Genomic DNA, 25,373 nt, shown 5'->3' with positions numbered 1-25,373 from the left:
AATTAAAAGATAAACAAACGAATCTCAGGATCAGATCCTTGCCAGAAATTGAAAAAGAAGGTCTTAAGGAATTTCTTGCACAGGAATTTGCAGATTTCTGGAAACTGGATCTGGATAAAGAAGAAATCAAAATAGTAAGTGCTTTCCGACTGGGTAAAACAAGCAGGAGAATCAAGACAAGAGACTGTTTGGTCACCTTTGGATCTAAAGAGGAGAGAGATAAAATTTTGGGACTACATTTCCAAAGGCCTTTGGAAGTTGGTGAATCAAGAGTGGAATTGTTCAGGGACATCCCCAAACATCTCTTAGACCTCAGATCTAGCTACAGAGACTTGGTCACACAGCTGAGAAAGAACAACATCATCTTTAGGTGGGAGTTCCCTGAAGGGCTTTCGTTTAGTATAAAAGGAAGGAAAATAAAAATAAAATCAGTGGAAGATAAAGACAGATTTTTAAAGGACTACGAGGAGGACTTACAGAAGGAATTCTTTAAAGACCAAGACCCGTCCGATACACAAGAGAGAAAAAGGAGAGATATAGCTAAAGCAATCTTGGATTTGGACAAGACGACACCACCGGGACCAGAAGAGAAAGAAGACACATTGGGAGCTTCTGGAGGAATATAGCAGACCAATTTCAAGATGTCTCTGCAACTATTAAGCTGGAACTGCAACGGTCTAAACGTGGTTTCTAAGAGAAAATCAATTTTTCACATTTTAAAAAAAGAACAATTGGACTTGATTTGTTTACAGGAAACACATGTAACTAGGCTCCATAGAAAAATTCTAATTAATAAAAGACTAGGTCAAGAGTTTATTTCATCGGACAAAGTTAAAAAAAGAGGAGTGGTGGTATATGCAAAAGAGAGCCTAGCACCAAAATTAATTTTTAAAGATGAACAAGGAAGATATTTGGCAATTGAAATTCAACACCATGGACAGAAATATCTGATTGTTGGCGTATACGCACCGAACGAAGGAAAATCGGAATTTTTCAAAAAGTTACATGAGACATTGATGGACTATCTGGAGTACAATGTGATCTTGATGGGAGATATGAATGGAGTTGTTTCTACAAATATGGACAAGGCACAACGGCAGGTAGTCACCAAAGATGGGAGACTACCGAAAACCTTTTTTGAACTGACTGATAACCTGGACTTGGTGGATATCTGGAGAACCAAAAATCCTTTAGAAAGAGAAGGAACCTTCTTTTCTGAAGCCAAAAAGACATGGACAAGAATTGACCAAATCTGGATCACAAGAGGACTGGCACCAAAGACAAAAAAAGTAGAAATCTGCCCAAAGACTTACTCCGACCACAATGCTGTAAAGATGGTAATGAACTTACAACCAACTGGTTCTTTCAGATGGAGGATGAATGACTCTCTGTTTAGAGATGAGGAAATAACCAAGAAGGCCCAGAAAACTCTGAAAGACTATTTTGAGATAAATTTAAACACTACGGTGGAAAAAAGAACTGTATGGGACGCAAGTAAAGCTGTTATGAGAGGATTTTTGATACAACAGAACGCACTCAAGAAGAGATTACAACAGGAAAAAAGAGAAAAGATATTGGAAAAGATTAAGGAAGGTGAAAAAAGACTGAGATCAAATCCAAAATCACAACAAATCTTGAGAGAGATAAAGTTATATCAAGTACAATACATGCAAATGATAAATCAAGAGATTGAATGGAAGGTTAGACAAATGAGACAAAGAACTTTCGAATCAGCAAACAAATGTGGAAAGTTATTGGCATGGCAAATAAAGAAGAGACAGAAAATGAATACAATAACAAATTTAGAAGAGGAAGGAAGAATTATTCAGAACCCAGTGGAAATTAGGAGTGCCTTTCAAAGATACTTTAAACAGCTTTATTCACAACAACCACAGAAGGAAGCAGATATGGAGGAATTCTTGAAAGAAAATGGGCTACCGGAAATATCTCAAGAAAGTAAATTTAAATTGAGCTGCAGGATAACAGAACAAGAGGTAGAGAGCGCCATCCAAAATATGAAACTTGGCAAGTCCCCAGGACCTGATGGGTTGACGGCAAGATATTATAAATCAATGAAAGACTGGCTAATTCAACCCTTGAAGGATATATGTAATGACATATTACAGGGGAAAAGGACACCAGAAACGTGGAAAGAAGCTTTTGTGACTCTCATACCAAAGACAGAATCGGAAAAACACCAACTTAAGAACTATCGGCCTATATCATTACTTAATGTGGATTATAAAATTTTTGCTGACATTTTGGCTAGAAGATTAAAGAGGGTTTTAGTGGAGGAGATTCACAAGGACCAAGCAGGCTTTCTCCCAGGAAGGCACCTATCTGATAATGTAAGGAATATAATTGACATTTTGGAACTTTTACAGGAAAGAATAAACACAAAAGCAGCTTTAGTATTTGTGGACGCGGAGAAAGCCTTTGATAACATTTCTTGGGGTTTTATGAAAAAGAATCTCCATAGTATGGGGGTAGGCCAAGAGTTCGAAAATGGTATAGGTGCAATCTATTCTGAACAAAAAGCAAAATTAATTGTTAACAATGTTTTGACTGAAGAGTTCAGAATAGAAAAAGGAACACGACAAGGTTGTCCTATTTCCCCTCTGCTTTTTATATCGGTCCTGGAGGTGTTGCTGAATATGATTAGAAAGGACCAGATGGTAAGAGGGATACAGGTCGGAGTTAAACAATTTAAATTAAGAGCATTTGCAGATGACTTGGTTTTGACATTGCAGGAGCCAGAGTCCAGTGTGAAGAGGGTTTTAGAACTGATTCAAGAGTTTGGTCGATTAGCAGGTTTTAAACTCAACAAAACAAAAACTAAGGTTTTGACAAAGAATCTAACAGAAAAAGAGAAAGAAAGGTTTCAGAATGAGACAGGTTTGACAGTGGTGAAAAAAGTGAAATATCTGGGAATTATTATGACCTCAAAAAATGGGAACTTATATAAGGATAACTACGAAAAATGTTGGATGGAGATAAAAAAAGATCTAGATATATGGTCTAATCTAAAACTCTCACTGTTAGGTCGTATTGCTGTGATAAAGATGAATGTATTGCCAAAAATGTTATTTTTGTTCCAGACACTGCAGATTATTGATAAAATGGACTGTTTCAAGAAGTGGCAGAAAGATATATCCAGATTTGTCTGGCAGGGCAAAAAGCCAAGAATAAAATTTAAAATATTAACAGATGCAAAGGAAAGAGGAGGCTTTGCCCTGCCAGACTTGAAACTTTACTATGAAGCAGCAGCTTTTTGCTGGCTGAAAGAATGGCTACTTCTTGAAAATACAGATATACTGGACTTAGAAGGATTCAATAATGCGTTTGGGTGGCATGCTTACTTATGGTATGACAAGGTTAAAGTTCACAGAATGTTTAAGATTCACATTGTCAGGAAAGCATTGTTTAATGTATGGATTAGATATAAGGATTTCTTTGAAAACAAGACTCCAAGGTGGTTATCTCCGATGGAAGCAAAAGCAGTCAAAAAACTCAATATGGAGGCCAATTGGCCAAAATATTGGGAGATACTAGAACAAGATGGAGATAAATTGAAACTGCAGAGTTTTGACAAATTAAAAAGTAAAGTCCGTGATTGGCTCCACTATCATCAGATAATGGAGGCATATAAATTGGATAGAAAAATTGGCTTCCAGGTGGAAAAATCAAAATTGGAAACAGAATTGCTAGAACCCAAAACTAAGGTATTGTCAAGAATGTATAATCTGCTGCTGAAATGGAATACACAGGATGAGGAAGTGAAATCAGTAATGATTAAATGGGCACAAGATGTGGGTCACAACATAATGCTAGCCGACTGGGAACGGTTATGGACCACTGGGCTAAAGTTTACAGCATGTAATGCCCTAAGAGAAAATATTATGAAAATGATATACAGATGGTACATAACACCAGTCAAACTAGCAAAAATTTATCATATGCCCGATAACAAATGTTGGAAATGTAAAGAAACTGAAGGTACCTTTTTTCATCTCTGGTGGACATGCCCAAGGATTAAGACCTTTTGGGACATGATCTATAATGAACTGAAGAAAGTATTTAAATACACATTCCCAAAGAAACCGGAGGCCTTTCTCCTGGGCATGGTCAACCAAGAGGTACGTATGAAAGACAGGATATTTTTTATGTACGCCACAACAGCAGCAAGAATACTTATTGCAAAGTATTGGAAGACACAAGAATTACCCACGCTGGAGGAATGGCAGATGAAAGTCATGGACTATATGGAATCCGCAGAAATGACTGGCAGAATCAGAGACCAGGGTGAAGAGACGGTGGAGGAAGATTGGAAGAAATTTAAAGACTATTTACAGAAACACTACAAGATTAATGAATGTTAAAATAACATCAGATTGAATGTAGAAGGTTATTGGAGTAAAATTTTAAGGATCAGAAGACCCAACATTCTAAGTTCTAAGCATTGAATAAGCTATATTAAGACATTCAAATCAGAAAAGAGGTTAATTATGACAGAGGAATGGGATTTGTTGTTTAATTGTATGAATTGGAATACAGGGAAGGGAGACTCGGGGAAGTCAGAGAAACAAGTTAATGCAAGATTAATATGAAGATAAGATTGTTTTTATTTCTGTTTTTTGTAGTATGTTATGTTTGTGTAATTCTGTATGTTTTTGGTGTATTGTTTGTTGTTTTGTTTTGCTTTGTTGTCTTTTATGCAAAAACGAATAAAATATTTATAAAAAAAAAAAAGAGAGCCATTGAATGCATTGTCTTTCAGCACTCCTTTCATCAAACAAGATCTTAGTAATCTTTGAGTTCAAGGACAGATAACATGGGGCTCAAACTTGGGAGGAAGATCTGAATTTTTTTGTCTATCTTGGAGATAAGCCAAGTCCAAAACTCTTTCAAGATATACAGATTCTTGAAGGCCTTTTAGAGATCACATATATTGGATGGATAATGCCCAAAATGATATTCAGATACACATGTTCCCCAAGGTGGGTAAGGGAGCATGTTTTTAGGTGGTTTAAAAATGTTTTGACTATGTTTCTATTTTATTTGAACTTGTATGGCTTTACTGTTTGATGTTTGCCAACTTGGTCTTCCATGGGAGAAGTTTTGAGATACAAATATAATAAAATAGATGATAGATGAGTAGATAGATGATAGATAGATAGATAGATAGATAGATAGATGATAGATAGATAGATGTTAGATAGATAGATAAAGGTAAAGGTACCCTTGCCCGTACCGGCCAGTCTTGACAGACTCTAGGGTTGTGCGCCCATCACACTCAAAGAGGCCGGGGGCCAGCGCTGTCCGAAGACACTTCTGGGTCACGTGGCCAGCGTGACATTGCTGCTCTGGCGAGCCAGAGCCGCACACGGAAACGCCGTTTACCTTCCCGCTAGTAAGCGGTCCCTATTTATCTACTTGCACCCGAGAGTGCTTTCGAACTGCTAGGTTGGCAGGCGCTGGGACCGAACAACGGGAGCTCACCCCACCGCGGGGATTCGAACCGCCGACCTTTCGATCGGCAAGCCCTAGGCGCTGAGGCTTTAACCCACAGCGCCACCCATGTCCCAGATAGATAGATATATATAGATAAATGCTTACCGTCAAATAGGATTATTTTCTTCTTCTTGGAAATATTATGTGCACATTCTCATTGAATATAAAAAGGCATTTGTCCTCACAAGCTGTTCATTTTACCAATATTATTTATAATATTCATATACACATATACCTTACCTGTGGAATTTTGTAGATATCCAATACAGTGGCCATATAGAGAGAAATATCTGAATCCAGTCCTCCAATGACTGCTGCCAAATGATTCTGGGTGTCACATAAATAGTTAGGGACAAATATCTCCAAGGTGGATGTAAGAAGCATAGTAGCATGGTAAGTCCTCTGCGCACTGAAATAGCTGTCATAGATGCAAACACCCAAGGTGACATTTGGTAATAGCTGTGTGTTTTCATTTATCTCCAGTACTGCAGATGCCAAGGCCAGGATGTGCTGGTAATTTTTAGGCACCATACTAGGACAAGATTAAAAACTACAGTGAGTCATATATTCTTCCCTTAATAAATTATTGCCAATTTGTTTTGCATCAGATTCACCACTATTATTCATATGCTTTTTCAGGTGGGAAAAATTAAACAATCAGCAATATGAGTATTTACAGTATCTTCAAAACGTTAGTATTGATAAGGTATGTTACTATGATTCAAAGCACACTCACATTTATATTTACTCTTTCTATTGATGTTGTAACCCTGCAGTTTAGGCATTCATAATGATAGCATGATAGCCACCTCAAAGTCATATAAATATTCCTTCAAAAAATACATTCTTGGAAGGAAAAAATAGAAGAAGAAATCCGTCTATTTTAATATGCATATGGGAAACACTGAGATAGTTATGGTAACTCTCATGATTGGAAAGAGTCAGGAAATGTAAGTAATGTAAGTAAAATGAAACATAGAAACACTGCTGTTTTTGAAGCCAAATAACAGAAATATCAGAAGGAATGGAAAACACAACAAAAGTGCAAGTGGACACAGTATGTATGTGATGAAAGGAACCATGGGATAGAGAAGGATGAGATGCAGGCGTATGTAAAAGGAAGAAGAGCTAAAATTCTTCCTGCTCTCTCTCTCTCTCTCTCTCTCTCTCTTTCTCTCTCTTTCTCTCTTTTTCCACCTTAACTTCAAAAGAAATGTAAGAAATTATAGAATCTCCCACCATCAAATTTTAACAATAGTAGTAACAGTAGTAGTCATATTTGAAGAGGCATGTTTGGACCAATCCTGTTACAATGGTGGGTTGACTATGTTACCAGTACATCTTCCTCCATGTGGGCAAAATGAATAGAGCTGATTCAATCTGGGAATTGCTAACTCCTTTCCTTCAATGTGGAGGCTCTGAACTCTCTTGGGGGTAGACAATTTTTTGCTTTGCCATGTGGAATTTGCTTCTTTCTGCAGCTTTCCGTTAAACGCATTAGCTTTTTCTACAGTCCAAGAAAACATTTTTTTTATGCGACTGCAGTTTCTAAGACTGAGACCAAGTAAAAAACAAAACAAAACAAGTTAAAAAGGATTAGCTCCTTACAAAAGATCTTCAAATGAAGGTGCTGGGGGTTCTGTTGTGAAGGCTACTGAATTAACAATGATGAAACTATGAGAAACAATCCCACCAATTATGATGTTGCCTGACTGATGATATTTTTGAAGTGGAGGGTGTGGAGTATGGATCCAGCATTTACCATAGTGATCCTCAGATGCAATATGAGAAAGCAGTATTACCAGGAAGACAACTAATACTATCATATTGATCACCACCTTTCACTCTGCATCCAGATTCTCCTATATTTCCACCTGCATCATTATCATGATATTCTCTGTGGTTATGGTGACTTGACTTGGATCCTCAGTCAGGCTGATATGCTTGAATTTGTCCAAGATATAAAGTATAAGTAAAGTGATAAGAGTGGTGTTTGCATGCTTGTTCCTAGTCCCTCATCATAACTGTGATTGCTAGAGGGCATTTTTGTGCCATCCACAGTTTGTGTTATTAGCTCTCTAAGGGGAAACTGTAATTGTGCAACGGATTTTAGAAATTAATTATAGCTTTTACACATAAAGGGGAGTGTGATATGAACTCAAATGTGGGAATTCCTTGTGGAATTGAAAAAAACCCAACATGTTTATCACATCTGAATAGAAGTTTTCTTTTCCACTTATCAGACTAGGAATATGCATTTGAGCTTTTAAATGCCTGACTGGAGAGGATCTTTACATCACATTTTAAGCCAAATTTGCAAAATTTGCACTTTCCAAAACAATGCACAAATTAAAACGTAGCCACCATTTTAAATTCACATTTCTCCAGATTATATATATATATATATATATGTGTGTGTGTGTGTGTGTGTGTGTGTATGTATGTATGTATATGTATATACTTAAATGTATATATGCTTAAAGTAACATACACAAACTGTATATTGCAAATTCCAAATCTTTATTACGGTCCTAGACCAGCATAAGGTAAAATCACTTCCATACATAAATAAAACATACTGGTTAGACAATAATCTGTAAACAAACCATAAACGTCCATAAAAATGACAAAAGTAGTTTCTTTCCCAAATTGGTTTTATCTTAAACAATAACAAACACAGTAAATAAAGAGTTCACTTGTACTCGTAATATATCAGTGGTTCAGAGTTCATGTCTTCGCTTTCCAAAATAGATTTTATCTTGAACAATTACAAGTGAACTCTTTATTTACTGCAGTATTGCTGGTGCTATTCTCTTGTTTCAGTTGCAGTAATCATTGTATCATCACCCTGTCTATTGTTTTATAGACAAGCAAAAAGGTAATTGAAGAAGTAGAGGGTACACATACTCATTCTCTCAATTACAGTATACCAGCAGTGTAACCATGCACATACAGGCACAGGTATTCCTGGATGAAAATATTTTGATTTATTTCAAACTGCCTATAGTTCAGTTTTAGAACTGTAGATGCTTTGGCTATAACTGGTGGTGAAACTTAGCCAGGGAATAGGAAGGGGAAATACACCACTATTGACTGATGGCTGCATCTTGCTACCTTGGTTTCAGATTAAGAAGAAGTTACCAAAAAGCATGCCAGCTCTGTCAGATATTGGAATTTAGTTTATTGGCTCAATAAGCAACTATTACAATATAAATTACAGCCAAATGGGTTGTCCAAGAAACGTCCTTGCTAGTGAAGATTTGGGGATCCTATGAATTGTATTATTCATAATAATAATAATAATTTATTATTTGTACCCCGCCCATCTGGCTGGGTTTCCCCAGCCACTCTGGACGGCTTCCATAGAAACAAAAAATACAGTAAAATATCACAGATTAAAAACTTCCCTGAACATTAAGATGTCTTCTAAATGTCAGGTAGTTAGTTATCGCTTTGACATCTGCTGGGAGGGCGTTCCACAGGGCGGGCGCCACTACCGAGAAGGCCCTCTGCCTGGTTCCCTGTAGCTTTGCTTCTCGCAATGAGGGAACCGCCAGAAGGCCCTCGGAGCTGGACCTCAGTGTCCGGGCAGAACGATGGGGGTGGAGACGCTCCTTCAGGTATACTGGGCCGAGGCCGTTTCGGGCTTTAAAGGTCAACACCAACACTTTGAATTGTGCTCGGAAACGTACTGGGAGCCAATGTAGGTCTTTCAAGACCGGTGTTATGTGGTCTCGGCGGCCGCCCCCAGTCACCAGTCTAGCTGCCGCATTCTGGATTAGTTGTAGTTTCCGAGTCACCTTCAAAGGTAGCCCCACATAGAGCGCATTGCAGTAGTCCAAGCGGGAGATAACCAGAGCATGCACCACTCTGGCGAGACAGTCCGCGGGCAGGTAGGGTCTCAGCCTGCGTACCAGGTGGAGTTGGTAGACAGCTGCCCTGGATACAGAATTGACTTGCGCCTCCATGGACAGCTGTGAGTCCAAAATGACTCCCAGGCTGCGCACCTGGTCCTTCAGGGGCACAGTTACCCTATTCAGGACCAGGGAGTCCTCCACACCAGCCCGCCCCCTGTCCCCCAAAAACATTACTTCTGTCTTGTCAGGATTCAACTTCAATCCATTAGCCACCATCCATCCTCCAACCGCCTCCAGGCACTCACACAGCACCTTCACCGCCTTCACTGGTTCTGATTTGAAAGAGAGGTAGAGCTGGGTATCATCTGCATATTGATGGACACCCAGTCCAAACCCCCTGATGATCTCTCCCAGCGGCTTCATATAGATGTTAAAAAGCATGGGGGAGAGGACGGAACCCTGAGGCACCCCACAAGTGAGGGCCCAGGGGTCTGAACACTCATCCCCCCCCCCACTTTCTGAACACGGCCCAGGAGGAAGGAGCGAAACCACTGTATAACAGTGCCCCCAGCTCCCAGCCCCTGAAGACGGTCCAGAAGGATGTTATGGTCGATTGTATCAAAGGCCGCTGAGAGATCCAGCAGAACCAGGAAACAACTCTCACCTTTGTCCTTAGCTCGCCGGAGATCATCAACCAGCGCGATTCATCTTTGTAGTTGTGACAATGAGCACAAAAGGCAAGCAAAGTTCACCTGGCTGTTACAAATTATGGATGACTGCTTAGAGCAGGGGTAATGCACCTCAGACCTGAGGGTGATTCTTCCACAACTCTCTATTAAGGCTTTCCCTTGGCCAGATCATATACCAGTGCTGCTTTACACATTCCTTGGGTGATTTTACCTGTCTGAAATGTTTCCTTGAAGTTTGACAGTGCTTCTTCATTCCTTGGATGGACATAGAGGGACTGATACATGCCTCTCAGAAGGTTGTCCAGAATGAAATGTGACTCTCAGGAGGAGAGAGGTTCAGCACCCATGCCTTCTATACAACTACTGGAACAAGCCATAACCCACAATAAAGGAAACAACAACACACACTATAAAGAATAAAGATCTTATGCATATCAGATATGTGTTCATGGGCATGGATGTACATATGACAAGATCTAGTAACAAACTGCTAGAGTGTGTTTGGAGAGCTGCAAAGAAAATTTACATACAACAAATGCTGCAAGGAAAAAATCTAGAGCTATTCTAGAACATACACATATTGTGCTGGGCACTGCAGATTACAGAAGAATTCATGGACACATTCAACAAATATTTTGTCTTATTAGCTGTTCCCTATTGTTCAGCTCTGGCCTCAACAAAATTAGATAACATTTTGGGGAAAAGATACAGCCCAGCAACCCAGCACTGGATGCTAAGATACAGAAAACCTCCACAGCCACCATGTATTTTCCTTTGGTGCTCATATAAGAAGGAATGAAGGATAACCAAACACTGCAGAAGACCAACATGCTAAAAGTGATGAACTTGGCTTCATTGAAACTGTTAGGTAACTTCCTGGCAAAGAAAGCTACTGTGAAACTGACCATGGCCAGGAAGCCCATGTAGCCAATGACTGAGTAGAACATTGCCACAGACCCCTCATTGCATTCTAGTATGATTTCTTCTGTCATTGAGTGCATGTCAACATCTGGGAATGGGGGATAAGTTGTCAGCCACACAGTACAGATGCCTGCTTGAATAAAGGAGCAGGAAAAGACAACAGAGTAGGCCAGTCCTTTTCCCACCCATTTTCTCATTATTGATCCTGGTCTGGTGGCCATAAAAGCCAGAACCACAGTGATAGTCTTTGCCAACACTGAAGAAACAGCCACTGAGAAGATGATGCCAAAAGCAGTTTGCCGAAGGAGACATGTCACCTTCTGAGGTTCACCAATGAATAGCAAAGCAGAAAGAAAGCAGAGCAGGAGGGAGAGGAGGAGAGTGTAGGTCAAGTCCCGGTTGTTGGCTTTGACAATGGGAGTGTCATGGTGCTTTATAAAGATTCCTAGTACCAGAGCTGTGATAACTGAAGAGAAGAGAGAAAAAGAAGCTAAACTGACCCCTAATAGTTCTTCATAAGACAAGAAATTTATTTCCTTGGGGATACATGCATCCTGGTTTTTGTTTGGATAATGTTCACCTGGGCATTTAAAGCAGTCAGCCATGTCTGAAAAAGAAATGAGTCTCTGTCAATCTTATATTCATCCCATAAACATATCTATGTCTGTTCCTCTCAGAGGTACTAAATGTACATCACTCTTCAAGTAATGATTTGTCTGTGATTGTTGCATACTTCTGGAACAAAGCACCAAATATTGTTCATGACTAAGGACAGTGATCCACTTAGCCAGCTCCATAGTCATGGTGCCTACATTTTAGATTTTACTCATAGTTTAATGCTGATTTTAAGGGAGGTGTTATGTATTTGTCTATATACCCAAAGGAAGACTCAGGACACAGACTTATCTGAGATTATATATCTAAAAACCAAATTAAAGCTAGCAAAACCAAAATATAGTTTGAATGGAAAAGTTTCCTAAGAAAGATGGAAACATGTCACTTCCTACTCCTGGGTATGTTTACAGGAGACACCTGTCACCTTGGAGCAAAAGATTGGAAAGAAAATTCTAATAACCTTTGGTAGGTGACCCGAGAAGCACACACTGGCCCCATCAGGTTAGCATTCACCCCAGTGTGCATGCTAGCCTAAAGGGCACACCCAATGACTCCAATCAAGGCAGCATAAAGTGACTCAAGAGTGTCCTTAACCCAATACTTCCTCAGTTATTTATCCCACCTCTCTTGACTTGTATTTTCTGTCTGGACTAACAGACAATTAAACTAAACTAAAGAGTACAAAGTAGGTAAAATAGAGAAATATCAAGGTGAATTATGGGCTCACTCCCAAATTCCTATTCAGCTCCGAAATGACCACCTAACCCAAGCCTACATTGCATTGGGAAGGAGCGGGGGGTGGGGCTCTCCAAAGAGAAGTCTGCAGCATTCAGGGAGGATCAAAGCTTAAAAGCCTGCTCCCCCTCTCTATGATTGCTCCACACATTAAGGTTGGCCACCCACAACTCCTCTCCAGGAAGAGACCACTTAAATCTCCTTTCCTGGGGGAAATGGAGTGTGGCAAATTTGCCCCCACTCAAGTGTAGAAGTGGCATTCTGGTGTAAGTTCTTTCAAGTTACTTTGTGTAAACAAACTAGATTATGATGTTATCATGTTCAAGAAAAACAGCAGAAGAAAGTATGTTTTTTTCCAGACCCAAGGGTGATATTTTCTGGTTCACTTTTAGTAGGAGACCAACATGACACATCCACCAACAGTCCCAATTTGTATGGGATGACACTGATTGACAGAAGCTGCCCCGGCTTCTTATGTCAATCTGTGATTTCCTGCTTTCTCCACCACCACATCTACAGGGCCTCTGCCAAGGCATAGAAGCATGCTGTGGCCACTGACATGCTTCAGGAACCAGGCCACACTTCCGGTGTACTTCCAGTGTGGCACAGGCTTCCAGAAGTATGCCAGTGGTTTTTCCGGGCCTCACGGCAGCACCAACCCTAACAAAATCTTGTGGTGGCAGCAGGTCTCACCAGACCTCATGGTGGTGGGCCTTGCCAGACACAAGGTCGAATTATTGCACGTATATTTAAATAACATATATTGATTCATACCTTTTCAGTGCTGCCTGTGCACCACCCAACCCATACCAGAATAAGCCAACATTTTTTAAAAATGACTATTCTTCTGGGTGGTTTTTTTTTGGGGGGGGGGAGATTTAGTTCAATCTGTTGTACCTTTAATTATCTTAGGTTATCCACTGTTATTTTAGTTTATGATGAGTTTATTTTGCATTAATATTTTAACTGATTTCTAGAAGTGTGTATTGACATATTTCATTATATTCTACATGGCCCTGTAGCCATACGGTGAAGTGCAACATAGAAAATCTATCTATCTCTATATAAAGTGGTCTTTACAAACCTATCCCTCTAGACTGCATTCATTTTATTAATAAACCTATACAATATAAGGCTTACCCTCCTCATGTGAAATCTTTCCTTCTGGACATGAGATGCAATCGTAGCAGCAAAATGGCTTCCCTTCCTTCACTTTCTTGCTAGAACCTGGACGGCATCTTTCCACGCATTCAGAAATAGGTTGTGTCTAATTCATAAAGCAAATAGGACAAAAACCAATAATCTTTCCTTTGATGACCTTTAAAGCTTTGAGGTGAACTTTTCATTTTCAGATTTATCTTTAAGAAGCAGAATGGCTGCTAGTAATGCATGGTTCCATCATATGCTAACATGCTTTTGAAGTCTTGGGACCATGTTATGTGACTCCAGTCCCACAAATGCACGCCCAATTATCACTATCAAACTGGAAAATTAGGATTAGCATTTGGAATTCATCTTGTTCTACCCATCTCTGTCCAGTCTTTCAACCATTACCACTAGTGGTGTCCTTCTTCTACACCAATGGACTGGAATATGCTGGAAATATGCTGGAAAGTAGTAAAAAGTTGTAAAAAGTACCAGGAATGTGGGTGTAGAGGAGATTTCATGTATATTAGAGGAATATATATATATATATATATATATTTGTTTTCGTAGATTTTCACGGGTACAGGAATGCAGGTTTTGGTGTCCTCGGGTGTCTTCCCGTGTAAAGGTTGGGGTGTCTAGGCGACGTTTCGACGAGGTCTCACTCGTCATCTTCAGGCTGGTGCTTTCGGCTTCTTGTTACTGGAACAGAGCAGGATCTCAGTGTTTGAGTTCCTATAAATACTGTTGAGGAGGTGTGGTGTATAGCCTCCAATGTTCTGGGCAGAGAGGAGGTTCCCAGGCTAGTGTGCCTTTTCTTCTTTTGTTCCTTAATTACTTGAGGGATATCTTGAGTGATTTCTTGAGTGATTTCCTGAATCCCACTTAGGTGGGTCATTAGGTGTGGATTAGTTGCTAAAGCCTTCGTGTCTTGAACTCTTGAACTTTGTGAAGAGTTTTTCTGAGAAGATGGCTGTACTGCACTTGGTTGTGCTCTGGCTTGGCTTCGTGTATAGGGGCGAGCTGTGGTTTTGTGGCCTGTGCCAGCCAGATCTGTGTAGGGATTGCAGGGGGGTGCAGCATCCGGAGGTGCCACCCTGGTTTTGCTACTGGATGGTGTCTGTAATTTATCTGTGGAGAGGGTCTGGGTTTGGGTCTGGTGTGGTTGATTGGTGATGGCGTTCTGTGTGCCTCTGGATCTGGTGTCAAATCTGACACCAGATCCAGAGGCACACAGAACGCCATCACCAATCAACCACACCAGACCCAAACCCAGACCCTCTCCACAGATAAATTACAGACACCATCCAGTAGCAAAACCAGGGTGGCACCTCCGGATGCTGCACCCCCCTGCAATCCCTACACAGATCTGGCTGGCACAGGCCACAAAACCACAGCTCGCCCCTATACACGAAGCCAAGCCAGAGCACAACCAAGTGCAGTACAGCCATCTTCTCAGAAAAACTCTTCACAAAGTTCAAGAGTTCAAGACACGAAGGCTTTAGCAACTAATCCACACCTAATGACCCACCTAAGTGGGATTCAGGAAATCACTCAAGAAATCACTCAAGATATCCCTCAAGTAATTAAGGAACAAAAGAAGAAAAGGCACACTAGCCTGGGAACCTCCTCTCTGCCCAGAACATTGGAGGCTATACACCACACCTCCTCAACAGTATTTATAGGAACTCAAACACTGAGATCCTGCTCTGTTCCAGTAACAAGAAGCCGAAAGCACCAGCCTGAAGATGACGAGTGAGACCTCGTCGAAACGTCGCCTAGACACCCCAACCTTTACACGGGAAGACACCCGAGGACACCAAAACCTGCATATATATATATATATATATATATATATATAGGTTATAATGCCATCTAGTGCTTAATGTATCAGTTCAGAGTTAAATGAGTTTTGCTTCATGTTTGGATTGTTGAATATTACCTGATAGAATTGTTAAGATAAATAATGAAAATATGATTTGAAATTGGTTTAATTCTAACATATGCTGGATCAGGCTAATGGCCCATCTAGTCTAGCATCTGTTCTCACAATGACCTGTAGGAAACCTGCAAGGGGATCTGAGAACAGGAACACTTTTTGCTCCACCCCATACTATTCAGATGCCTCAGACTGTGGAGGCAGAACATAGTCATCATAACTAATAGCCATTCTTAGCCTGAACCTCCAAGAATTTGTCCAATCCACTTTGAAACCACCCAAGCTGGTGGTCATCCTGTGGGAATAGGTTCCATAGTCTAAGTATGCACTGTGTGAATTACTTTCTTTTATCTATCTTCAGTTTCATCCACAGGTTCTAGTGTTATGTGAGAGGTGGAAAAACTGCTCTGGGACACAGGTGGCGCTGTGGGTTAAACCACAGAGCCTAGGACTTGCTGATCAGAAGGTCGGCGGTTCGAATCCCCACAACGGGGCGAGCTCTCGTTGCTCTGTCCCTGCTCCTGCCAACCTAGCAGTTCGAAAGCACGTCAAAGTGCAAGTAGATAAATAGGCACCGCTCCAGCGGGAAGGTAAACGGCGTTTCCGTGCGCTGCTCTGTTTCGCCAGAAGCAGCTTAGTCATGCTGGCCACATGACCCGGAAAAACTGTCTGAGGACAAACGCCAGCTCCCTTGGCCAATTAAAGTGAGATGAGTGCCGCAACCCCAGAGTCGTCCGCGACTGGACCTAATGGTCAGGGTCCCTTTACCTTTATCCATTTTCTCCATGCCAAGCATAATGTTATGAAGAATATAAACTTTTACAAATTTATATAAAGTATATTCATTTGAGTAATACCTCAGGAAATTAATTTTGTGTATCATTACTGACATCCAGTACTTCAAGGAACAAGTAGTAGCTGGTAACTGCTATTAACTGGATCCTACCTGGTTAAACCAGTTGTCCCATGTGATGGCATTCTCATTGATGGTTAATACTTGTTCTGAAGGGGCCCTACGATCAACCTTTCCAATCTTTACTTTAGATATATTTGAACCACATAAATAGTTGAGGATATCAAATCCAGCTACTAACTTCCCATCTTGGTCAAAGGAAATCTTCTGTCCAGCACTGTTGTTAAATGAGATATGTCTCAGAAAGTGATGGAGCTAGATTGAAAATATAAAGGTTTAGAAAATGATGGAGGTGGGTCCTGAAATTGCATTTGTCTCATAATTCCGGCATTTGTTAATTTGTTTTGCAAAGTTATTGAGCTTTTTTAGAAACCCATTCATGCCCCCTCAAGAGTGAGTGACACAGGTTCCAGACCCTACTCACCACATGTTTAAGTCTCTACCTTTCCCACCCATCATCAACATAACCTATCAACATAAATATCCACTATGCACCACTAACTGTGGCAGCTTGGCATGACAGTATGGAATAGGAGGGGGGGAAATGCCTCTGTAAGCCAATCACAGAAAAGGACAAAAAATTATTCTTGCCCCCAAATAAGGCAACCAGTTAAACTCACACTGGGAGGGCAGGTTGGATCCTGTGCTCAGAAAGAAAGAGGACAAAAAGGCAGAAAGCATCACCTTAAATACCTCTGCCCCCCCCTCCCCTTGCTGAAATTTTCTAGCATCAGAAACTGGAGTGGCAGCATGCCAGTCTTTCTGTCCCCGCACAAATGCAATCCTGCCTGGACCACTTTTCCAGCCAGATGCAGGAGCAAACTTTCCTAAGATTATAAAAGACGTAGCTTCAAAATGTGGATTTCTGTACTGGTTACAAAGCTTTTATGCTTGAGCACATACACAACGAATAAGAAAGTAGAGATAGCTGGATGGTTGAATTAAATATGATGGTTCTAGCTTTCAGAAAGACTAAGGAAGATATAACCATGAGTACTGAAAGAGTATAGGGAGACAGCTTACTTCTCAAAATAGTTTAACTAATAAGGATGTTTAGCTAATTACCTTCCAATATGGTTGATTCTGAAGCTTCAGATCCCCTTCATCCAGCATTGCTATGTTTTTCAGTCTTGAAGAAGACATGGCATGTAATGCATGAGCTACAGCATAAACAGCATTGTAGACACTGTAGCTATGGCCAGTCATGGTCATTTCAAAATAGATGGACGGAAGGTCCGCCAGCTTCTCCTCTCCTGTGCAAATATTCTCAGGCACCTCACCCAATGTTGTATTTGGAAATGCACAGTCAAAAGCTTGTTGCCAGAAGTCCCTGATGAAACCATCTCTAGAAGTGCTGAAAGGGTTTCTGCCCTCAGCGAACTGGTGAAATCCTGGCACATCATTGTACTGATATGAGAAGGCTATTGCACCATTGAAAGTTTCTATATCCCAATTCCTTTGATGGGAGAATGAATTGAGCTCTATCTGGGCTGTTGTTATCCACACTTTGCCTTTGGGTTTCTTTGCCATGTGGTCTACACCTGACAGAAATGACAACCATCTAAAAAATGGCAAGGAATAAGATTCCCCACAAGCCACAATTACATTGGCTTTGCTGTTTCTTATTTTATCATTTATTTTTTTCCCACGATCCACCACGCTGGTAACCTCTGGGATAAAAGTTGGAATGGGGATTCTTTCTATGAAGGCAAGACAGACACCTTTCTGGGGAAACGTTGGAAGCACAGTTTGCACAAATCTTTCTCCATTGTCAGTATCCATAACAACGGTCCCAATCCACGTCCACCTGAAGTGCAGAAGCAGATGGAGAATCCCATCATACTGAAGGTCTTCCTTAGGGACCATCTGGTAGAAGAAAAGGCCTGGGGTTTTATAGTTCGTCTCCAGAGCAGGGCTGTATGTTACCTAAGGATGCATGTGAAGATGAGGTTGAAGATAAAAAAATCACTTTTGGTGATTTAAACTCCCATTCATTACCCATTAGTGCTAGAGAAATTAGCACTATTGGCACATGTCATTTCTACTCTGACAGCCATTTTACTTGCAAAGTTAGTGAACTGTATGAAGGTGTCTCAAATTTAAAGTTGTTTTATGATCTGTCTACAAGTGATGCATTTCTAGAATAATTATCAGAGTTTTATTCAGTGAAATTAAGAAGGATGAGATATAAATATTTTTAATAAAGAGGCAATGCTATAAAAGCTCCATGCAGGTTTTCTGCAAATATGCAATAATCACTGCTCAATAAACAGCTGGTTTGGAAGCTTCCTAAATTACCTTTTTCCTAGGGCTATTTACAGAGTGGGGTGCATTATGATAATATGTAGTCCTGAAGAATCTCCTTGAGATTCATGAATCAATTCACAGTAAACATTCTGAGGGGAAAACAAAGTAATTAAGTACTTTGAACTTTTAAAATACTGAACTAAAAGTCAATGAGAATGTGGCATTTATAGGTTATGAACGGACCATACAGACTGTGTTTTCCTGCACACCAGAAGGGAGAATCAGGAGGCCAGTTTTGGTTATATTTATTAAATATAACCAAACATAATTAAATGCAGTCAGGTTGAATCTTTGCAGACTGGTGAAAACACCAAACTCTGCAAAACTACCCCAGCTGAACTCCATCAGTTTAATCGCATGGGATTCCCATCTCTCATTAAATGGGATCCCTGGGAGTTTGTGACTTGACTGGTGTACCCCACCACGGTTGGTACATATTACACAGGGGGCATCCAGAAGGCCACAAAAGGGCACCATACCAAACAGCTTTCTAAGCTGGTTGGCAGTGAAAGGAGTGCTCATACGTAAGCATAGAAACATTGGATGCTTAATGATGATCAAATCCACTTACCAGTTTAGGAAATGAAACAGAGAAATTCATAAAGCTATCTGTATCAGTAGAGGGTAACGTGGAGTAGGCAAAAAGAAGCAAACAAAAACCTAACATCGATTTAAAAATACCCCAGAAATTCCAGTTTACACCCTGCATAGTCAAATGCTTAGTCCCATATTGCCAAACATTGGGAAGGTAGATGGCATGAAGATTTAAAAAATAAAAAGTTGTGGGTGGCACTGCCATTAAAATGAGGATACACTTCCCAATCTGATTGACCCCTTGTGCCATGTGAAATCCTGCTTAGTCACTTCTTCCAGAAGGAAGACTCCCATGATTTCCTTAATAAAAGAGAAAGAGAGTAGCAAACTTGCTCTCATCCAAAGAATAGGGCTAGCACCTAAAAATGATGAGGATGATGTTGATTTAAATTTGTAAACCACCCTTCATCTGAAGCTCTCAGGGTGGTTCACTGCATAAAAATGCACAAAACACAAAATGAACAATAAAAATGAGAAGAAAAACAAAATAAAACAATAACACCCCTCTCCCACAGATGACACTAACATGTAAGATAAGATTCATTTGTTGCCTTCAAAAGCATCCATTGCACCCAACTATGACTAAGGAGTTGTGAAGGAACTGTAAACTTGTCATACTCTTATTTGCATATCTTACCTGTGGAATCTTGTGCATATCCAAGAAAATGGCCATATTAGAAGAAATTTGGGAATCCAGACCACCAATAACTGCAGTTAGCTTATTACGTAGATCACAGTTGTAGTTTGGGGAAAATCTCTCCAAACTGTACATGAGCAGCATTGTAGAATGGTAGGTCCACATAGAATTGTAATAGTTGTCATAGATGTGGAAGCCCAAGGTAACATTGGGTAAGATCTGAGAGTTTTCATTAATCTCCTTCACTGCGAAGACCAAGGCCACAATATGCTGGTAATTCTTAGGCAATACTCTAGAATGGGAGTTACATTTTGTATCAGAAGGATATTCTACAATTTATCATCATCAATATGCACATATAATCACCATATTAAAAAAAACACAGAACACATAATAAAACCAAAACCAAAGACAACCTAATAATCCCCCCTCCCACAAGACATTTTTAAAAGGCATCAGATGACAATCAGCCCAAGACTTGCTTACCACCAATCATTCTACTTCTAAGATAAATGAAGCCAATATTAAGTAAAAAAATTAAACCCTTACAAAAAATCTTCCATCGGTGGCTGTGGAGGTTCTATCGTGAAATCTGGTGAGAAGGAGAGGAAGCCACCATGGGAAACAACAGCACCAATGAGGAGGTCTCCTGATTGATGATACTTGTGGAATGGAGGGTGTGGATACCAGGGCCTGCATTTAACAGTGTGAGCCTTGCATGCTATGTGAGGGAGCAGAATGAGCATCCATAACACCAAGAGAACCATTATCCCCAGCACAAGTTCAATTTTTCCATCTACATGCAGATTCTCCTGTTGAAGTCTTTAAAAAAGTCCCAACAGCCTGCAAGATTACAATGGCCTAATCTGAATGTTCAAACAGTCCTTAAGTCTGCAATTGCAAATAGAAAGACCTGAGGATCATTCTGATGAATAAATGCCTCATTTTAGTTGCTAGCCCTCCCTCTAAGTGCTAGAGGATATACTTATCACATCCTTCATGGTATATATTGTTAATTTAATTAACAGAAACCACAACTAAGTTCCTTTTTTTGTTTTTGTTTCGGCAAGCAGCAGTTAATTATAATACTCATCATGATAATAAATGTAACTACAACTACACAGATGGCATTTTGGCTTGTTCGTTGCTTTTTATTTTTGACATGCAGCAACTAATTGCACTGCTCATGATAATGAATGGCATCAAGAATACAAAATTGGAAATTCCCTGAGAAATTGCACAAGAAAACATGTTTGCCACATCTGAAAAGGGTGTTTCCTCATGCACCTAGTTTGATAGGAAATTATAGAATGTAAATGTTTCTGGGGACTTACAGGAAGGATCAGACACCAGAAAAACAAGGCCTCAGTCTATAGCTGTCAACTTTCAGATTTGAAAATAAGGGATCAGCAGCCTCACCTGTCCTGGGGACATTCTACAATATATCTAACAATCCAGGGTAGCAGCGGGAAGCAGCGGAAAATGGCACTGGAATAAGGGAATTTCCCGCAAAAAAAGGAAGGTTGACAGTTATGCCTCAGTCTGGAAACAGAGGAATTTATTTATTTGTGTATTAAATGTATACCCTTCCTCCTAAAGGAGCCCAAAAATTCAATCTTGTCTCCTTTAAAATGTGCTTTAGTAATTTTGCACTTAGTTTATAAATCAATAAAGCAAACACGACAGCATAGAAATAGCAGATCACATCAGGTGTGCCGACTTGAATGAAATATTGTGGGGGCCCAGGTAAGCCCTGCCCTGCACAATTGATCACATGACACAGTACAGACACACCATTTGAATGGGAATGTCCATCAACTTTGTGGGGCCCTGGCCCCTTAAATATTTATTGTGGGGGCTGAAGCCCCCATGGCCTCTAGGAATTGGTGATAATAATAATAATAATAATAATAATAATAATAATAATAATAATAATTTATTTCTAACCCACCCATCTGGCTGGGTTTTCCCAGCCACTCTGGGCAGCTTCCAACAAAAGATTAAAAATACATGTTGTATGGATCACATGTTGATGGATAGTAGACGTAAATAATATAAGTGACTACTGTATCTTATACTTCACAGAAGAACTACAAATATAGGATATAAACTGAAAAGATGGGGGTGCATTTAAAATATTAATATAACTCTACAAAAATCATACCATTCTCACATATTTTATATGTCTGCCAAGGCTGTTGTGAAGTAGTGCAACAGCTGTGCCCTGTTACTATAATAAATAAGTTTAAATTATTTAATATTAAACTACTAATATAAATAAATCTTCTAGTGAATTCTAGGTTGTTTATGTGTGTGTCTGCTTTTATCAAATGCAGATATAAGAATAACAACATTCCAATATGTCTTCTTCATGCTTATATACAAATACCATCCATTAAAAATGCATAGCTACAGATTTAAAGGCAATTATGCTCTCTGATTGTCACAATGTTGACTGTGCCATTTCAAAAAAAGAAGCGGGGGATCAGTTTTGTTCTCCCTTATTTTTTAGCTACCATAACATTGACCTGACTCATAAATAAATATTCCCAACTGGAAATAGGCTAGTGATACAAATTAATCCCTATTGTTCATGCAATCAAATTATTATGGCACTGCTAAATATAAATATTTTGCTACTAATTGGTTCAACAATTTGCTTATTTATTGGTTTGCCAAGGACGCATCATTTTAGCTACTCTCTCAGAATAAAGCACCACAAGAACTAGTTTCCCCCAACGGGGATATATATATATATATATATATATATATATATATATATATCTGAAATAACCTATAACCTATGATAGATACATAGCCAAGACCTGCAAGATGCATTTAGAAGACAATGTGTTGAAAGGTAAAACAAAATTCATTTATTTAGCTGCCTTTCCTTTAAATATTTTAAAAAGACAAACTTTGAGTTGGATCCAGACTCAATTCTACAGCAAGATCCACCAGCATGAGTGGAGTTAGGATCCAGCAGATCTCTGATTGAGCTGGGAGGTTCCTGGAACACCCAGACTACACCAGCTTATCTCCCCATCCTTATCTCATCTGAGCTGGGATCCAGTCATCTGAGTTGAGCCTGGAGAATCTTAAATTGGCATAAGCTCTAAAACAGATGGGGGGGGGAATAGAGGGAATGGAGACTTAGGTTGGATTTCAAACCCTTTCAGCTCAGTCATGTGTCCTGGAGACCTGGTGTACATTAAGCCAACAAGATGGGGGGTATAACTCAAAACACATTTTAAAGGTGTCTTTCCCTCCTGTCATATTTAGGCTGGCTCAGCCAGAAGTAGCCTGCCCTTGATGTACTTTTGGATCTGATGTACTTTTTGCCAGTTCAGTTTACACTGGGCTTGCTTCACACAAGCTGCCTGTGCATAGGATTGTTCCATTAGTCATGCTAAGTAGAGCCATTGAAATCTTGCCTGCTTTGTTCACCTTCAAAGGTTAGCTCTTGCTCCCTGGGAAGGGGTCACTGTGAGTGGATCCACAACATCAGGAGAGCAGCAGGTTCCCTGCACAATCAGGTCTAGCTTCCCTTTGTATGACAGAGCACCAGAGACTTGGTTTTAGAAATATAACAATTAGAACATGTGCAGAGGAGGGCAACTAAGAAGATCAAGGGTCTGGAAACCAAGCCTTGTGAGGAATGGTTGAGGGAGTTGGATATGTTAAACCTGGAAAAGAGGAGACAGAGAGGAGATATGATAGCCATCCTCATATATCTCAAAGGTTGCCACATGGAAGGTGGAGAAGCTCATTTTCTCCTGCTCCACAGAGTAGGACCAGAAGCAATGGCTTCAAGTCATAAAAAAGGAGATTCCGACTAAATATAAGGAATAACTTTCTAATGGCAAGAGCTGTTTGATACAGGAACAGACTCTCTTGGAAAGTGGTAGACTTTCTTTCATTTGAGATTTTTAAGCAGAAGTTGGGTGACCATCTGTCATGGATGTTTTAGTTGAGATTCCTGCATTGTGAGGGGCTGGACTACATGGCCCTTGGGATACTATCCAGCTCTACAGTTCTATGAGTCTATGAATTTTGTCCAAAGGTTCTGGGAAAGTTTGAGGAATCAAAGATTATAAGCCTCTATATTAGGGGTAGCTATTTTCCCATCACCCTCTGCCAGGATGGTCAGTGGTCAAGATGATGGGAGTTGTGATCCAACAACAGCAGAAAGCACCATGTTGGCTACCCCTGCTCTACATACTCAAATATTTAAATTTTGCAGAACGTACAAATGTGCAAAATTTATACTAGGAAATACTTCTTGGAAGCAGCCCAGGTGCCACTCACCCAAAGAACAATGGAGGCGAGTTTCCTACATAACTAAATGTGCAAATGGCTTATGAAGAGAGTTAACTGGAAAGAAGTTTTCGTATTGCTCAATATGATTGTACATTCCATTTGATTATAGGGAGTCAAATTATTCAGATTCTGTTAAACAGATACCCTGCTCTGCTTGTCTTCCTCTTCCTCATCAACCGTGTGTCTGTTTTTCAGGTGGAAATGCAAGCCCTAATCAAACAGTGATCACAGAATTTATTCTCCTGGGATTTGGGAACCTTCATGAGCTAAGAATGCCTACATTTGTAATATTTCTTGTGGTCTACATAGTAACATTAATGGGGAATATAATGATCACAGCGGCTGTGTTAACTGACCACAGCCTTCATACCCCCATGTACTTCTTCCTGGGAAACCTCTCTTTCTTGGAAATATGGTACACCACTAGTGTGGTTCCGAAGATGCTGAAAACATTACTGACTGCCCATGAGGCCATTTCCTTCTCAGCTTGTCTCCTCCAGTTTTACATCTTTGGTTCACTGGCAGTTACCGAGTGTTTTCTTCTAGCAGCAATGTCCTATGATCGCTATGTAGCCATATGCCAGCCACTGCATTATGGAAACTTAATGAACTTCAGAGTATGCGTTCAGCTAGCGATAGGGTCATGGGTTGGTGGGTTTATTTCCTTATTTGTCACCATGCCAATGGTTTCTGTGCTACCTTTCTGTGCCTCTAATAAGATTGATCATTTCTTCTGTGATTTGGCACCTGTGGTTAAACTTGCCTGTGGAGACACACGACTGGTGAGAATCCTTTCTTTCCTTATTGCTTCTCTTGTATCCTTCTCTCCATTCCTTCTTACCATTCTGTCATACTGTAAAATCATCTCCACCATCCTCAAGATCCCATCTGCCAAAAGCAAACAAAAAGCCTTTTCCACCTGCTCCTCACATCTCATTGTGGTTACAGTGTTCTATGGGACACTGATGGTGGTGTATGGTGTACCTACAACAACGTGGTATCCCAACTTAAGCAAAGTCTTTTCTGTGCTCTATATAGTTGGGACACCAATGGTCAATCCTATAATATACAGCCTGAGGAACAAGGATGTCCAGAATGCATTGAGGAAACTGTTTACTAGAAATCCTTGCACTGGCATGTGAATGAAAACTTTGACACACCCTTTGAATGTGGGGAACAACAAAGTATC

At 40.1% G+C, this 25,373-nt stretch overlaps 2 protein-coding genes across 2 annotated transcripts; one reads left to right on the top strand and one right to left on the bottom strand.

Moving 5' to 3' along the window:
• Nucleotides 1-10,243: 10,243 nt before the first annotated feature.
• LOC310662106 (vomeronasal type-2 receptor 26-like) lies at nucleotides 10,244-20,631 on the bottom strand (the record flags this gene model as incomplete). Its single annotated transcript, XM_083408874.1, has 6 exons — nucleotides 10,244-10,420; nucleotides 13,469-13,595; nucleotides 16,360-16,581; nucleotides 17,392-18,252; nucleotides 19,865-20,156; nucleotides 20,414-20,631. The coding sequence occupies 6 exons, from the start codon at nucleotides 20,629-20,631 to the stop codon at nucleotides 10,410-10,412; spliced, it is 1,731 nt and encodes a 576-aa protein (XP_083265000.1). The 3' UTR covers nucleotides 10,244-10,409.
• Nucleotides 20,632-22,696: 2,065 nt separating this feature from the next.
• Nucleotides 22,697-25,326, top strand: LOC310662105 (olfactory receptor 6F1-like; the record flags this gene model as incomplete). The annotated part of the gene is made up of 2 exons (XM_083408873.1): nucleotides 22,697-22,724; nucleotides 24,380-25,326. The coding sequence occupies 2 exons, from the start codon at nucleotides 22,697-22,699 to the stop codon at nucleotides 25,324-25,326; spliced, it is 975 nt and encodes a 324-aa protein (XP_083264999.1).
• Nucleotides 25,327-25,373: the final 47 nt, after the last annotated feature.

Source organism: Podarcis tiliguerta (genome assembly GCF_965153285.1).
Source record: "Podarcis tiliguerta genome assembly, chromosome: 13".
Classification (NCBI taxonomy): Eukaryota; Metazoa; Chordata; class Lepidosauria; order Squamata; family Lacertidae; genus Podarcis; species Podarcis tiliguerta.
Note: the sequence above shows the minus strand (reverse complement) of the source record. Positions and strands in the feature narration are given on the sequence as shown.